Genomic DNA, 17,610 nt, shown 5'->3' with positions numbered 1-17,610 from the left:
GCATAGCTGTTACGTGCACTGTGTCAGTGATGGATGGTTGAAAACAGCCCTGTATCATGCTCTAATTGGTGTGTGGCTTGCTTGGCAAGTACAAAGCTGTGATATGACATGGGTCAACTGTGGACACAGATTTAAGGGTTGCATGCTCTACATTCACCCCGAGACCACCGTTTCATTGTGATCACCTCTGTGGTCTTGGATGGAAGTTGCTTGTTGTTACCCCGCCTGACACTGAGCTTTAAGGGGATAAAACAACGATTGGTAGGCTTTGAGGTACTGTAATGTGTCTGAGAGGGGTATTCATGTTGAAGCTGTGGCATGATATGAGAGTGGGCTAGCACTATAAAACCAGAATATGCCGGGACTGCTTCAAGCAGACCTACAACAGACCTACAACAGACCTACAACAACAGACCTACAACAGACATACAACAGACCTACAACAACAGACCTACAACAACAGACCTACAACAGACCTTCAACAGACCTATAACAGACATATAACAGACCTACTACAGACCTACAACAGACATATAACAGACCTACTACAGACCTACAACAGACATATAACATACCTACAACAGACCTACATACAACAGACATACAACAGACCTACAGCCGACCTACAACAGACCTACATACAACAGACCTACAGCAGACATACAACAGACATACATACAACAGACCTACAGCAGACCTACATACAACAGACCAACATACAACAGACCTACAGCAGACCTACAACAGACCTACATACAACAGACCTACATACAACAGACCTACAGCAGACCTACAGCAGACATACAACAGACATACATACAACAGACCTACAGCAGACCTACATACAACAGACCTACTGCAGACCTACTGCAGACCTACAGCAGACACGTGCAGAGCAATCATCTTGAATGCAACGTTATGCCCCACTTCAGATTTATTGTACCCCTGGCTTGTCATACATTTCCCTTCTTCCCCCGTTTCCCACGATGCATGTCACTGATTCACCACACTTTTGACCTTTCTTGATTTCAATCAGACAAAAAAGATTATCGTTTCAAAACATGTGAGAAATGGTAAACAGATCTTTTGTTATGTAAGTTTCTGTGCGTCCTTCTTCCCACAAAGAGTGTGAATGTTGTTCACAGCTTATATGTGTGTTTTTGTTGTGTAACTCCACACTCAGCAATAGTCCAGCTCTGTGACAACGGCCTGGAAATAATCGAGTCTGGGCCAGACAATCACGTGATTGATATTGTGATCAATGATTGGGGTGAGATGACATGCAATCAACTAAGTCACCGAGTCGGACCACCCAATCCACTGAGTCTCCGTTTGATTATTTACAGGCTGCCGTCATATAACTGGATTATTGCTGGATGCGGCATACCAGCACAAACAGATCGTATCGCCAAAGAAACATTGTACTGACCAAATGCATATACAGTCTAACACCGTTGTGTCGAAGCTGAAGGCACACCTACGTAAATACTTTGATTTATCCAAAGTTTGACACAACCGATAAATAAATAAGGAATAAGGGACCTTCGAGGCAACCGTAAGTTTGACACATCAAAGGTTGACACAACAGTGTTTGTCTGTACAACTAGCAGCAAGTGAATGGGGTGGCTTCAAATCACCAATATTCAGTTCAAGTTTCGCACAGTGTCATGCATCAAACCCATGATTAACAGATACTTCAACCACTATGCTACCCTATCCTTTAACTGACAAAAATATGTTACAGAGTACAATTCCAATGTGCCATTTTGTCGCTGACTCACCATCTTAATTACGATGCAAATTGATGCAGTCAAGTGCTCACTGCTCTTGATAATGTATCCTAATTAGTCCGTGATTTCAGATTTGTTACATTAGCTAATGATAAGCTGTCTAGACTCGTGTGGCTCCTGTTTGTGCCGACCCGTGAAGATCCTGGGTAGAATAGGTCTTCAGCAACCCATGCTTGCTGTAAAAAGGCGACTATGCTTGTCGTAAGAGGCGACTAAAAATTTTGGTTGGTCAAAGAAGTAAATTTGGGGATCATGAATATTTTGGGGGATATTTTTTATCAAATTGTGTGCTCCGTCTTCACTACAAAAAAAAAAATTATCCAAAAATACTCATGATCCCTAGCTTTTTTTCAGTATATGTAATCAAGTATTAGTACTTGTATTTATCAAACTTCAAATATGGTAGACAAATGTTCATCACACCAGAGACCCAATGGTTGTGATTTGTCACAGACTCTTTGCTGTCATTCTTTGAGGAGCGAGGGGGCACGGGTGGGCCAGTCGTCTAAGGCGCCACGATTTGCTGTGCGGAGTTATGTCCCTTGGGCACTCCAGAAACCTATGATTGTGGGTTCGAATCCCGGTTCGCCCTGATTATGTTTCTAGGTTTGTCAGCACCATACCCGTGCTCGTGGGTTTCACCAAAGTGGTAAACGTCTGAGACCTACATCACTTCGGGCTTTCCTCCCACATTAAGCTGACATAACGTGATATAACTGGAATACTGTTAAAATCGGCGTTAAACGGCTAAACCGTTAAACTCACTCACTCAATCACTCTTCGAGGAGCGACATGAATAGTTCATAAATGGTCCATGCAGATTTCATAGAGCTGATAACAAGCTCTTCTTTTGATTAGGAACTGAAAACATTTCATGCCATTGATGAGGAACCCTTTATTGGTGTGTGTTGTGTAACGTCAAACTCAGCCATATTCCATCTATATGATGGCAATCTGTAAATAATCAAGTCTTTAACAGTGATTTATACCACTAGCATCCATCCATGCAGTTGGTATATAATAACATGCAATCAACAAAGTCACCAAGCCTGACCACCCGATCCGTTTAGTTGCCTCAAGGATAAGCATCGACTGCTTGAGACCTATATTCTTACCCAGACTCCCACAGGTCTGAGCTCAGAGTACAAGACAGATGAACTACGCAGGAAAATTAAACAAATCATGTGCCACATGGAATCATTTTTCCAGTGTTGGCTTGAAGGTGGTCTAGTGGTAGAGCGTCCCCCCGGAGAGCGGACGGTCTGGGGTTCGATGCCCGGCCGCATCATACCAAAAGACGTTAAAAGATGGTACTTGTTGTTACCCTGCCTGGTGCTCGGCATTAAGGAGCTAAATCTAGGACTGGTCGGCTGGAAATCAGTATGCTGTGTCTGTGTGGGATATTCATTTTAAACTGCGGCATGGTATCTCAGTGGTCTAGCACTACAAATCGGCATCAGTCAGAACTAGTACAAGCAGCCACACACACACACACACTTCTCTGTATAAGTGCAATAATCTTGTTAAACCCCATTTCACCTCACCTCACCGTCACCCTAATGCACTATGTAATAGGCTCACTCTGCAGGCCTATTGGGTAAGCATGAGTTACAATGACATTAGGGCTCTGACTCTCAATCGGAACCTGGATATATGATATGCAGGTTATGTTCAAGCATGTTTATTTCCACTGAGACAATGTTTAGTTTTGCTGTATAGTAAGTAGGTCAGCAATATGTTGCCAGCAATGTGCATAAATACCTACCTTTTTGAAATAATGAAGTGCATAACTTAATGGATCAGGTGGTTAGGCTCAGTGACATAGGTGATAGCATGTCATCATTCCTTGAAGGCGTTGTTTGCTGCTCATAATATCAATCACTGGATTGTCTAGTCCAGACTTGATTATTTCGAGGCATCATATTGCTGGAATATTTCTGAGAACAGCATTAAAAAACAAACACTGGTCATGTTGGTCGTTAGACAGTCAACTTAAATGGGGATTACACAATTTACAAATTTGTGAAAATGACAGCTAAGTATGAGCAAGACAATGAACTGATTGGTTAGGGTAAAATTGTGAAAACTTCCCCCAACATTACGGTGACATGCCAGGACAATACTGTTCGTAAAAAAACAACTTCACTCACTCACCCTGGTGCTGACAGGTGTATGGCCTGCCAACTAAAGCTGATTGATTGACTGAAGTCATCTTGTATCAATGGCTGTCAATACTCCTTATAAAGGCAGTGTCATATGTGGATTGGGAAAAATGTAATTTATTGTGATTTTTAAGCCAGATTTGTCAAAAGCTTTATCTGGATCTACCAATAGTACTAAGTCTACATACTACTGGCAACAGCTGATTCAAAACTTATATTAAATCATTTGACAATTTGTTAACTTAATGCATCCAAAGAATAATATTTGTGAAAGAGTTTCCATCTATTGAGAGTTATCCTTTGTAGGAATGGACATTTGTGAAAAAATTACAAATTCAATAGAATTTGCTTATTAGAATGACAGTGAGTGAGTATATTTTTACGCCACTTTTAGCAATATTCCAGCATTATCACGGCGGGGGACACCAGAAATGGGCTTCACACATTGTACCCATGTCGGGTATAAGAATGACAGAATCTTAACATCCCATTTTAGGATAATAAGTACATGTTCAATAGAACATGTTTTGTAAGAAGGACAGAATTTTTATGCTACATCTCATCAAGGTGATACGATTAATAATTCTGCTGTCTTGAGTAGTACTTAAGGGTGAGGTTGTTGACAAAGCAACTCTCTGATAAGTGTAACTCTTCTCTCTCCTTTGTGTGTGGGTACAGATGACGACTTGTGTTTGTCAACCGTGGCCGTTCAGCCGTTGTGACCCATGTTTGCCCAGAATGTTTGACAGTAAAGATTGCATTTACTTGCGGGATATTTGTCGCCGGGAAAGATATTTTAATGGCATGTCAAGATTTTGTTCATCTTCATTTGAAACGGTCATCATTTTTGGTGTCATTAATTGACTTTGTCATGGGAAAATTGTTTACTTATACCAAGGGAGTGTTGATGTGAATGATGAAATATTTAAAGTTTGAAAATATATTATGCTTTTGTCTGATGTATGTTTGTTATGAGATATTTTAATATGAAAAAGTGAAGGTTGTAGTTTTTAAATATCAACTACCTTTTTCAATGCCAATTTGAAGTTTATTCATAAGTGTATTTCAACATATTTTTCAGAATGTTGTTCCTTTGATAAACAATATCTGACATTTTTGCAAGTAGATATGGACATGCTGTCTAACTGACAGGCGAGAAACAATGTTAAATATGTAACTTTCGCAAAAATTGTTGTGGCTATTCAGATGAGTCAGTCTTGAAAGACAAGTTTTCTTCCTCTCACAGAGCTCCAGATAAGCTTCGTATTTGCGTAAAATACGCATCAGAAATGCAGAAATTTGCAGTAAAATAAAATCCAAGCGTATCAAATATGCAACGAACATTACAGATAAGCTACAAAAATAAAACTTTTGTGTATCATCAAAATATTGTGAAGTAACCCTGCGTATTCGATTAGCAAATCAGCAACTCATTTTGAAATTATAAACGGGCATTCTGTCAACCTTGCCAAATTCCACGATGACAGTTACATCACGATCATTTGCCATCACACTTTCTTGTGGAAGTATCGTGGTATTTTTCAGTCCTATAAAGCTCTCAAACCCACGAGACACCAGTTTGCAGGGACTAGATGAATAGTGTTTTTAAATATTAAACTGAAATACCCACATGTGTAAAAACTAGTGGGTAACAGAAATTTGAATACCCAGATAGAATTACTGATACCCAATGAGTTTAAAATGCATGGGTAAAATACCCACAACACCAAAAGCTTATCTGGAGCTCTGCTCTCAGATTGCTATGGTGAGAATAAAATTAACATATTAATTTTGAATAAATATCAACGGTAGAAACTGACATAATTTGTCCACTAGTCCTTATAATGATAACATACAGCAAAACCCTTAAAAATGGCAAAATTGTACTAGTCCTTATGATACCTTAACTATTGGGCAGTTTGGCAAGGACTACAGGACTATTGCCAATTTCTAACGCTGAAATATATACATTCATATCACTACCATTGTATGCGCACAAATGACAGAATGGTTTTGATAAATTCCTTGCTTGAATGGACCAAGGGATATAACTCTAGTGAAACAACCTATAGTCAGTTTCAGAATATCCTTTTGAATTGGAACACACCATGCAAGCTTAAATAAGTTTTTGTTTTCTTGAAAGGTAACAGAGAATTATTTAACAGCTTTTAGAAAATCTTTAAATGTATACTTTGTTTGTTTCAGTGTTGCATTCGTCACCTGTCTTCCCGCCAAGACCCCCACCACCATTACAAGGCTGTGTGTCGTGCAGTGGTCACTGAGGCTCAAGAGCTCATCACATTCCTCGATAAAATATCATCAGATCAGAAGGTATTATCATTTATATTTTTTCAATAGTTCATAAGCTACAAAAAAGTGTAAAAGTATGTTTAAAAAATCATCACATTCTCAAATTCTGTTGCGTCCTGTAATTGTTTACAATTATATGGGTTTATGGTTCATTCATGCGTATATACTCATAAATACACACTCTGTGTTAACTTCACAAAATATGTATGTGTCATAATATTTGAAAATGTCTTACATTGTTGGGGAGACATAATGATAAATGAAGGCTTTTACGAGTGCTTCATGTAAATTTGATAAATGTTAAAAAAGTTATCTATTTACATTTTACTCAAACAAAAAAATTCCTGAATAAATAAGAGACTTATTGATGACTTCATTCACAGCACAAAGATATTTCAATTAAGATTTAACAAAAATTAGAATTAAACTTCGATCTAGAGATATTCAAGGCTAACTGTCAGGACAGATGCCATGATGAGAAAAAGAAAACGTACAACTATATTCTTATTTACTCACCAACTTCTAGCATGCCAATCAAACAGTTATGATGAAGATGTTTCAAATATATTCTCCCGGTTCCCGGGTTCACCCTGATTATGTTTCTAGGTTTGTCAGCACCATACCCGTGCTCGTGGGTTTAACTGAGGTGGTAAACGTCTGAGACCTGCATCACTTCGGGCTTTCCTCCCACATTAAGCTGACATACCGTGATATAACTGGAATACTGTTAAAAGCGGCGTTTAACCCAACTCACTCACATACTCACTCAAATATATCCATGGATTAAAGCAAACAACACTGAAATTCTCCGTTCTTTTCAATATGAGGAGAATATATAATTTTTGTTTTTAAAGTTGATTTTCTTTAAAAACGTGTGAATATTGTGTTGCAATGACTAAACAAAACATTCCACGCAGAGACTGAATTTGTCAAGATGGGAATCACTATTGTGACAAGCCCTGTTCAAATCAGCAATCATTTCCAAGTCTTGTTGGCTAGTTAGGTTTGCTTGTGTAACGTTTCTTCAAAGAAACGGCTCGATAAGCAAATGTCTCAATGGTTTCACTGTAAATGTATCTACTCTGGTGCCAAATCTAAGCTAAATACTACGTCTTGGAAGTTCGAAATGTGATTATTTGTTTCAAGGGATTATGTCAAGCTTGAAGCTGTTTTAGTTGTTCTTGGTCGTCATGCTGCTGAGAACATTCAAAGAAAAAACTGGTGTGTCTACTTTGTATGTGATTTGGAGCTGCTGTGCGATCCTTGAATGACAAACAACAAAGTCTTATATAAAATGTGTTGCCTTTCAAAAGCAAATTTTACCAGAATAGCTGAAATTTAAGTACTGGGCTGAAATTTCACTCTTTTTATAAAGAAGTAGTTACATGAAACGTAATATTTTTCTGGAACTGTTGAGTGAAAAGTTGCTTGTACTTTTAGTGTTTTCTATGAAACATTACCTCATTTTGTAATTATTCATATTTAGTGTTTATTTAGTGTTTATCTGTTATTTAAACTCAACATAACATAACAGTAAATGACCGATTTTCCCTGTATTACCTTTGCAGACAGATTAATTTGATTTACTGTAGAAAAGTAATTATGGTCTGACTGACAGCAGTATTAACATTCGTGATTGGAATTAAAACAATTGAATGTTTAGATCTTAAACTTTGAGGAGACAAAACTATTGTCATTGGAAAACATTGTGAACTGTTGTATTTCAATAATGTAAAAATAAATTGATGGCTCAAGGTATTGTTACCTATATAGCTATAAAATCTTGAAATCTGTACTAGCCATTCTTTATTTGCTTGAAATAGCACAATTTTTAAAGTCTGAATGTACTCATGGTCTTCTGTGTTGTGATTTTTTCAAACAAATACAAAACAGAAAAAATATGATAAATGATTTTATACACATATTATTCAAACGAAATAATGTATTTATGAAATGATCAACGTGACATGAAATTAGTCGAAAATAGTAGAAAAAATACAAGTTTCACATTTCCTGAACACCATCTAATTTCCTTGTAGTGCATGGAGAAATCCTGATTCCGGCACTCTGGTAGCTGTCTAAAGAGGCAGTGAAAATTCTTCCTCAAATCATTTACCTCTCATCCAACACGTGCTGTGTTGTTGTACGTGAAAAACCGTCATCTGAGACACTTTGAGACATTTAGGTTATCACCGCAATGTTGGCACTCTTCTCAACTTGGAGGAGAGATTCTCATGGCTGTTGGTTGAGCTTACTCGAATCTTAACTCGCGTAGCAATGTGACAATGGATTGAAGCATCGCTTGAAGGTGCTACATTCTTAAAGAAATCTGCTAATCCTTGCTTATAAACTTTAAGCAAGGCAGAGATATGTGTGTTTGTACTTGAGGAATTATTCTTAGGAGTTTGTCATGAACGCGAGAGTTCAGGTGCAGACAGTGTGAGCATTTGGCCGCCGAGTACGAATATGTTTGTGGACGTTTCCTTGTTGTATAATATTTGTTTTTAATCTGGCTCCCCAAGAGATGACTGAAATTGTCTCTTTGTTTGTTTAAGAAATCAACATCATGTTTTTTTAGTTGAATCTCCATCATATTCAAATAGAACTTGTCATTGATGTGTGTTGCGGATATTATTTGTGTAAAGAATCCTTTTGCGTGGATGAAAAAGAAGTAATGAGTGCAAAATTTGAAAACACAGATCTCTGCCAAAGACTTAATTTCAAGCAAGAACTTTGGCATAATTCATGTCACATGAAAGTGCGCGTTCCATATATTCTTCAGATGTTTACACGACTTAGGTAAACTGTATCAGTCCATGACTTTAGCCACTAGTCTGAAGCCCGTGTCTAGTAACATTCTGCTCAGTCTGGTAAGATCAACTTATAAAAGTGCACATGGTAACACTAAAATATACAGAAAAATGATGCAAAGAGCCAAGTTCAAGCTCGTAAACTTCAAAGTTTTGGCACACAGCACCTTATTGAAACTCTACCCTTTCCAATCCCACCAACCCGAGTCTACCCATCGCACCCATCCTCCTCCTGAACTCTGCCCTGCCCTGCCCTGCCCTGCCCTGCCCTGCCCTGCCCTGCCCTGCCCTGCCCTGCCCTGCCCTGCCCGAACTCTCTCTCTCTCTCTTTTCTATCTCCCCCCCGCCACCCATTAAAGAAAAAAACCCAAACCAAACCAACCCCCCCTCCACCTCACTCCACCCCACCCAAACCCTCCCCAACCCTCCCTACACCAAACTCTGCCCTGCCCTGCCCTGCCCTGCCCTGCCCTGCCCTGCCCTATGCTACAAAAGCTGTTCCTACCCTGCCCTACAATACCTACTCTACAAACACTACCCTCCCCACCCCATAATTTAATATTCATTTGCAGGGCATGTAAATTAAAAATTATTTTTTCTATAGACATTTAAAACATTCAGTGTTGTTATATGTGGTAATAAATATCCTGTTTACAGGACCTTGCTAAGAAGAAGAAGGAAGCACCTGATGTCGACACTGTTGAAGAACTGCAGAGATCTGATTGGGTGAGTACTGTTGTTTGTTGTCATGGTCACCTCCCACGATCCGACGTCTCTTCAGCCCCTTCAGCCCCTCAGGGAGGCTATTGCTGGTATGTTCATTATTTCCTTTAAGAATCAATACATTATTTCAATGTGAGGTTAATAGTTTCACATGTGCAATCTCTGCATGTCAGTGATGAGAGTCCGTTACACAAGTGCCTTGACACTGTGTCATCAGCACCATGAAGCCCTACGTCAGTACTTTAATATGTGCAGCAATGTATCTTGAAACAATGGCTGTTAGGACACCATGTAACTATTGACACCTTAGAAACCATGTAACCAGTAATTGGATACCAGGACACCTTGGCTTATATTGCTAGGGACACCACACCACCAATAGCTTGACACCCAGAAGACCATGCCACCAATAGCTCGACACATAGGAGAACATGACACCAAATAGCTAGACACCCAGAAGACCATGCCACCAATAGTTAGACACCTAGGAGAGCATGACACCAATAGCTAGAGACCTAGGAGAGCATGACACCAATAGTTAGACACCTAGGAGAGCATGACACCAATAGTTAGACACCTAGGAGAGCATGACACCAATAGTTCAACACTGAGGGGAGCTTGACACCAATAGCTAGACACTCAGGAGAGCATGACACCAATAGCTAGACACTCAGGAGAGCATGACACCAATAGTTAGACACTGAGGGGAGCTTGACACCAATAGTTAGACACTGAGGGGAGCTTGACACCAATAGTTAGACACCTAGGAGAGCATGACACCAATAGCTAGACACTGAGGGGAGCTTGACACCAATAGCTAGACACTCAGGAGAGCATGACACCAATAGCTAGACACTCAGGAGAGCATGACACCAATAGCTAGACACTCAGGAGAGCATGACACCAATAGTTAGACACTGAGGGGAGCTTGACACCAATAGCTAGACACTGAGGGGAGCTTGACACCAATAGCTAGACACTCAGGAGAGCATGACACCAATAGCTAGACACTCAGGAGAGCATGACACCAATAGCTAGACACTGAGGGGAGCTTGACACCAATAGCTAGACACCTAGGAGAGCATGACACCAATAGCTAGACACTCAGGAGAGCATGACACCAATAGCTAGACACCTTGGAGAGCATGACACCAATAGTTAGACACCTAGGAGAGCATGACACCAATAGCAAGAGACCTTGGAGAGCATGACACCAATAGTTAGACACATAGGAAATCATGTCACTTATAATGCGACCCTTAGGAGACCATGCCACCAATAGTTAGACATCAAGAAAACTATCACTAACACTTAAGAGACCATGCCACAAGTATCTCTACACGTAGGAAGCCATATGATTAATAATACTCTTTGCACAATGCTAAGACATTGTTAAACATTGTTTGGATGTGATCATTTTGCACTCCATCTTCCCCCCCATTGTGTTCCAGGCTCGTCTGTGGGTGCAGATTATGCGACAACTCCGTAATGGAGTTCGGTTAAAGAAAGTCGAACATGTGGTCCTGCCACAGGATGAGTTCGAGCTCACGCCATTTGAGATTCTTTTGGAAGACATCCGATCTCGGAGATACAATCTCAACAGAATAATGGTGAGTGGGAGCGGCAGTACACACCTTGTGATGGAGATTAAGACAATGAGCATTGCTCAGGAAATTATTGTTAACATACTTTCTTCGAAATTGCAAATGAACAGAATTGTTGTAAAATATTAATAATTTGGTGTGGTTTCGGGAGTCAAATTTCATGTGTAATATCATATATTTGTCTGCTCTTTGTTTTGTCTTTTGAAAGATTGACTTAATCATATTTGGAGGTGTGTTAATTTTACAAGTTCCACATTTCTCTTTCTGGTTCACAGTCACTTATCTCCCTGTTTTGTGCATGAGAAAAGTTGCAGCATCAACTAATGCCTAATCTGCAACTTAAAATAACTTTTCTATGTTTTGCATCAACCTTCCACTTTCTTATTTTACTTCAAAACTTGAATTATTTGCACCTTTTCAGCTGGTTGTCACACCCATTAATTGTTTGCATGAAAATCAATGATCACAACCTTTGTGAATGCAGTTAAATTATGAGGCCATTACAACCCAAAATAACCCCTCATCATTCTCCAGGATAAATCCATTTTGACAGGTCTCAACTCCAGACAATAGTGCATACTCTGTTCCTGGATAGATCAATTCTGGAGACTTCTTTTAGAGCCAGAGAAGCAAGTGAAGTTGGTGGCATTTTGATTTAAAACCAGCCATCAACATTCATTATCCTGCTTGATCAAAGCTAATGCAAGGCATCCAATCTTGCCGTTGTCCTTCTTGAAAACTTTGAACCCCATAGTACTTTTTGAAATCATTATTTTATTTCTAAAGGGTTATGTTTGACAATGAAGGCCATTATAGTCAAAATAATTTAAGATATGGAAGCCTTTCTGGTCCATAACAGCTGAATTATGAGTATTCAGTTTCATGGAATAATAGGGAAAGCTCTGTCAAAAATTGAGTGGTGCAGTTTTGTAATGAAGATGTTGTTTCTATTTCATTTGTTTATTTCCATTTTTTAGATTTGTTTTGAAAAACAGTTTTTACTATGTGAGTTGAACTGTCATGCGATTTAGCCATGTCTGTCATGCCTTGACCCTGTTGCCATGCTGCCATGCTCTCTTACATGTCTGTCTGTCTGTCCATCCTCCTCAGGTCAATGGTACCTTTCCCCCTAAAGTGAAGAATGATGCTCATGCCGTCATACTGGACTTTATTCGGTCTCGACCGCCCCTCAGAAGTGTGAGTATTTTACTTTTTTTCCATCTGGTTTGGGTGGAGGGTTAGCCAAGTGGTCCCAGCACTTGTCATCAAGCTAATAAACCAGGGTCAATTCCTAATGCCAGAATGTTTAAAAAAAAAAAATATGTTTAGGTTGAAGATTGAAATGATAAAAAAAATAAAATCAATTTCAAATAGATATTTTAATTTCTAAGTTTGCAGGGGAACAGTGGTGGTCGGATGACTAGGAAGTCGTCATAATTTAATACAGGTATTAATCATAGTATTTTAGTAATTTAATTATGTTGATAGCTACAATAAATTAGGGTGGCATATTACATTATACTTTTTGATTGTGAGTGGAATAATAAAAAAAACCACACTGCTTTTTATTGTGTTTTTTTAATATTTCAATTTTTGGGAGTTGGCATATTTGTAAACCAAATGTTATAACAAAGTTTGGCCCCACATGTTCCTCTGTGTGAAACATGGCTGCGACGTTGCTGAGATGTGGGTGATGTCAAGTTACAATTACTCTCTTCTCTGTGTTCCCCCTCTAAATCTGAGATCCCTGGAATATTGCCAAAAGCAGCATTATGCCTCACTCACTCTAGACATATACCCAGTGGATTGATTGTGTACTGGTTTGCTGTTAGCAAGAATCAAGTCTGGAAAAAATATGAATGCATGGCGTTTCAACATCACTTTGATTGTATTTTGTTTACATATGGCAATAGCTGCAAGAATGCTGATGCAGTGTTAAACAATAATCACTCACTCACTGATGCATGTTTCTGACCTGATAATAGCTCTTGTAGGGGAGATAACTCTTGAGTATCCTCAATACTAAGGCTGACAGGTTTTATGGATATGCTTTTTCAGTATCAAATATCAGATGCGTCAATTTATCTTAATTCAAAATGTTGAATGCATTTCATAAAAAAAATAATCCTTCACATCCCATACACCATTGAAAATTGAAAATTGTCATCCTTACATTCTAAGAGTTATCTCCCTTGGGAAGTCACATGGATTTTCCTGACATTGTAAGCTTGTGTTTTGTGCTTGCATTGCATGCTGATTAATCCTACATCTATATGAGCCTGGCTGTGTAAGTGATGCTTCACCTCCAGGATGGGGTTTATAGCATGTTATAAAAGATTTGCCGTTTGCTCCCAGTGTCAGCAGCTTATGTCAGATTAGCTGTAAGATGAAGATTTGCTGATGACAGAGATAGCCTTCAGCAGGTGCTCTTGTTTTAAAGTGATACAGCTCTGTGGGGATTCTGTGTTAGAAGTGGTCCCCAGCAGTCTAAGTGGTGACTTAATGGATAGGTTGGTCAGGCTGCGTATCTTGGTTGACTGCGTGTCACTGTACCCTGGTGACGTGGATTGTTGCTCATAATATCAATCACTTGGTTGTCTTGGTGTCTTGGTTGACTGCGTGTCACTGTACCCTGGTGACAAGGATTGTTACTCATAATATCAATCACTTGGTTGTCTTGGTGTCTTGGTTGATTGTGTGTCACTGTACCCTGGTGACATGGATTGTTGCTCATTATATCAATCACTTGGTTGTCTGGGTGTCTTGGTTGACTGCGTGTCACTGTACCCTGGTGACGTGGATTGCTGCTCATAATATCAATCACTTGGTTGTCTTGGTGTCTTGGTTGACTGCGTGTCACTGTACCCTGGTGACGTGGATTGCTGCTCATAATATCAATCACTGGGTTGTCTGGGTGTCTTGGTTGATTGTGTGTCACTGTACCCTGGTGACGTGGAGTGTTGCTCATTATATCAATCACTGGGTTGTCTGGTCTAGACTTGTTTTTTTCCAGGCTGCAATGCCGAGTGCTACATTAAACAACAAGATAATGACTGAATAAAATTTGAACTTTGTTCAAGATTTATTAGGGGAAAATGGAAACAAGATATGTTGACTGTTGAAGTTTACAAGTGTTTTATGTGATTTTAACTATTTCTTCAACATTGATTCAAACTAAATAAAATAAACTTTCTCCTGAATTAGTTTTGCTAGCAGCATTTCTTCTTTCTGAAGACTACCAAACCACTTCGAAATCCATTCATAGTAATTTCTAGATCCATTTTCCAAATATAACACAGACATTCACAGATATTAAGGTTCTATTCCTGTCCCTAATACCCTCCACTAGAAAGTGCTGACAAGACAATCAATAAACACTGAGATGAGCTTCCACATAATGCAGCCTATTGAACACGATGTCCAGAACAGCAGCCCTTCAAGGCTGGAGCTCGCTCAAGTGAATTCTACAGCCATCTAATTAAGTCCAGGTATCAGTTTAAACGAAGGGCCTGCGTCTCGTGTGTACAGACAAATGAACAGAAAGTATGCAAGAGTGTTTGTACGTAGGATGATGCACGTTTATTCTGGCGATCTTATAACCACTTGTTGGATTTGCTGGAGACTTAGGGTTAAACTTTTGTTGAAATTTTTCTGTCTGTTTGTGTACATCAGACAATCTCTCCTGCCATTTTTTTGAGATGTTAGTGACTCCTTTGCATCTTGTGTTTAGCAGTGGTGAAATGTATACCTGTGATGTTTGGTAACAATTTGAGTGGGTATCTTAGCCTTGGCAGTGTCATAAAAGTGTCATGGCGAAATGTGATAGCATTAATTGAAGGATGGATGAACAAGCATCATACTGTTTCTGTAGATGGTGGTTTAATTGCTGTCTTCAGCCTATAGTACCCCAGTACATCCTTTAGTGGGTTGCTGTGAAGAGTTATGTCCCTTGGGCATGCCAGAAACCTATGATTGTGGGTTCGAATCCCGGTAGCCCTGATTATGTTTCTAGATTTGTCAGCACCATACCCATGCTTGTGGGTTTCACCAAACTTGGAAACATCTAAGACCTGCATCACTTCAGGCTTTCCTCCCAAATTAAGCTGTCAAATGGAGTTAAACCCAGCTCACTCACTTCTTCAGTGGGCTAACCTCTGGTAGTTGCAAGAGCCAACGAAGGACATCTTCCCGAGGTCAGGGAGTTAACTGATTAAGTCCAGTTTCCACCCTTGCCGGATTAGGCCCAAATTAAGGAGTTATTTTTTTGGCTGGAAAAACGAGTCTATGCATAGTCCAGTCAAATCCTGTAATGAAACCAACATCCTGTTCATAAACAACATGGCAACCGCCGTGCCGGATTCATTTGATTGCAGGATTTGCAGAGCATGTGTATACCGTCAATTGGGCGTCAACAAATATTTCTTGTTTTTAATCATGGTGCTCAAGTGATTTGATGCACTTCACAAGGTAAAACCCATTTTGTTACAATAAAGATCTTTGTTATCGATGACATCGACTTTACTGGGCGCCACCATTTTGTTTGCAAAAGATATGAGGGGGGATATAGAAGGGACATAACTCTCAATAGCCAATGGTGGCGCTACAATTGAGCCCATAAATTACAGCCAAGTTCGTTAAGGGTGGAAACCTGACTTTTACAGTCAGTTAACTCTCGAGCCTCTGGAAGATGACGAAGGATGGAGTCTGGTAGTTGCAATGTGTGACCTGGCTGATCCTGTTAATATTCCCCAAAAAGTTGATTGTTGCTCATGATGCCAACCACTGGTTTAAATGGCCCAGATTAGTATAATGTGACAGCTTGAATATTGTAGAGTGTGATCTTTTGTCTGCTTCAAGTTGAAAAATATGTTTGTAAAATTGGAAGCATGATGTAAAGATTTGTAACTGATGATAAATTTGAAGTGTGAATGAGTTGTCTTTAATGCGAATGTAAACTGTATTTCAGTTATATCACTGTAGGTCAACTTGATACAGGTCGCAAATTTTTACCATTTTTGTCAAACACACTATCATCTGGATAAATCTGGGATCCTTACCCAAACAATAGGTTCCTGGCTAAACTTTGCATAGCGGTATAGATGACTAACCTAGTCACCCCCTGGACAATTAGAAAACCTATAAATAGACTTGAGAAAGTATTCAGGGATTTTGAGACGGTCCCTGTCATCCCCCGCTTGCATGCGTACATTTCAGTCTAAGCTGTTCCCTGCTGTCTGTGTCCGGTTCATGTCATATAATGAATGGTCCCTGCCTACATATCACGATCTCACACATTGTTCCTCTCACGTCCATTTCAACCATCAGGTGCTCACTTGCGACCACCATGAACCTATGTATGTATCACAGACTTTCATTTCTGTAAATACTGTTTGCTGTAATACTGCTCTTGTATGGTTTCTTGCTGACTGTCCAACGTTGGAATTAGTTTTGTTTATTTTAAAGTAGAAACATATGACTGGAAGTTATTGTTTGATATATATTTGGTCATTACTTTGCTTGAAGTTGTAACAAATTATAAATCATGACATTTTGTTTTCCCTTCAAAATTTCTTTGTAAGATTGAAGCCATTAATTTATCCCTTTGTGGATGAAAAACTAAAAAATGCTTGAAGTTGTTAGGGAAATGTTTTTCAATTATATTAGCAATATATATACCTGCATTACAATTATAATAGAATAACCATAAATACATGTGTAATAAAAATTCATCCCAACATGGAATATATTGCCTGAAGTAATTGTTAAGGAAATATGTTTTTCATTTATATCAGCAATATATCTGCAGTTAAAACATTTCATGATATGATTAATTTATGTGTCATATAATGTGTGTTGATTTTGAGCAGGGTTATTTTGAAAATATGATTACAGCAGTCACATGGATAAAAGCCCAGTGTCTTGCAGTTTCTGTATTCCTTCTAAGAATGTTTAGGATGTTTACAGCAGTAGGTAAAGTTTTACTTGTACACATCAGGTAGCCTTGTCCGGTATGGGTCCCACCCAGAGAATCTACAGTGAGAGTGATCTACACAACTGATTTGTAAACATACAATATGAATAGGAGAGCTACCTGCACTACACTACCCAGTCTCTCCAGAGGGGTATTTACATATTTCGGGATGAAAGTATTCTGTATCTATGGAGTTTTTATTCAAATATTGGCGGAGTATTTTTACATAACAGTTATCCA

At 39.1% G+C, this 17,610-nt stretch overlaps 1 protein-coding gene across 7 annotated transcripts in view; it reads left to right on the top strand.

Annotated features, from left to right (window-relative positions):
• LOC139454064 (protein spire homolog 1-like) overlaps window positions 1–17,610 on the top strand; it is a 130,603-nt gene that overhangs the window by 74,644 nt on the left and 38,349 nt on the right. For 6 of the 7 annotated variants that reach the window (XM_071235560.1, XM_071235563.1, XM_071235562.1 and 3 more), the window contains exons 4-7: window positions 6,158–6,283; window positions 9,730–9,798; window positions 11,247–11,405; window positions 12,510–12,596. In XM_071235560.1, coding sequence (XP_071091661.1) covers window positions 6,158–6,283; window positions 9,730–9,798; window positions 11,247–11,405; window positions 12,510–12,596 — 441 coding nt within the window. The remainder of the gene's footprint in view (window positions 1–6,157; window positions 6,284–9,729; window positions 9,799–11,246; window positions 11,406–12,509; window positions 12,597–17,610) is intronic. The other variant, XM_071235561.1, reaches the window with a different exon arrangement.

The sequence above is a fragment of the Haliotis cracherodii genome, unplaced genomic scaffold (assembly GCF_022045235.1).
Source record: "Haliotis cracherodii isolate W230 unplaced genomic scaffold, xgHalCrac1.p SCAF_10, whole genome shotgun sequence".
Taxonomy (NCBI): domain Eukaryota; kingdom Metazoa; phylum Mollusca; class Gastropoda; order Lepetellida; family Haliotidae; genus Haliotis; species Haliotis cracherodii.
Note: the sequence above shows the minus strand (reverse complement) of the source record. Positions and strands in the feature narration are given on the sequence as shown.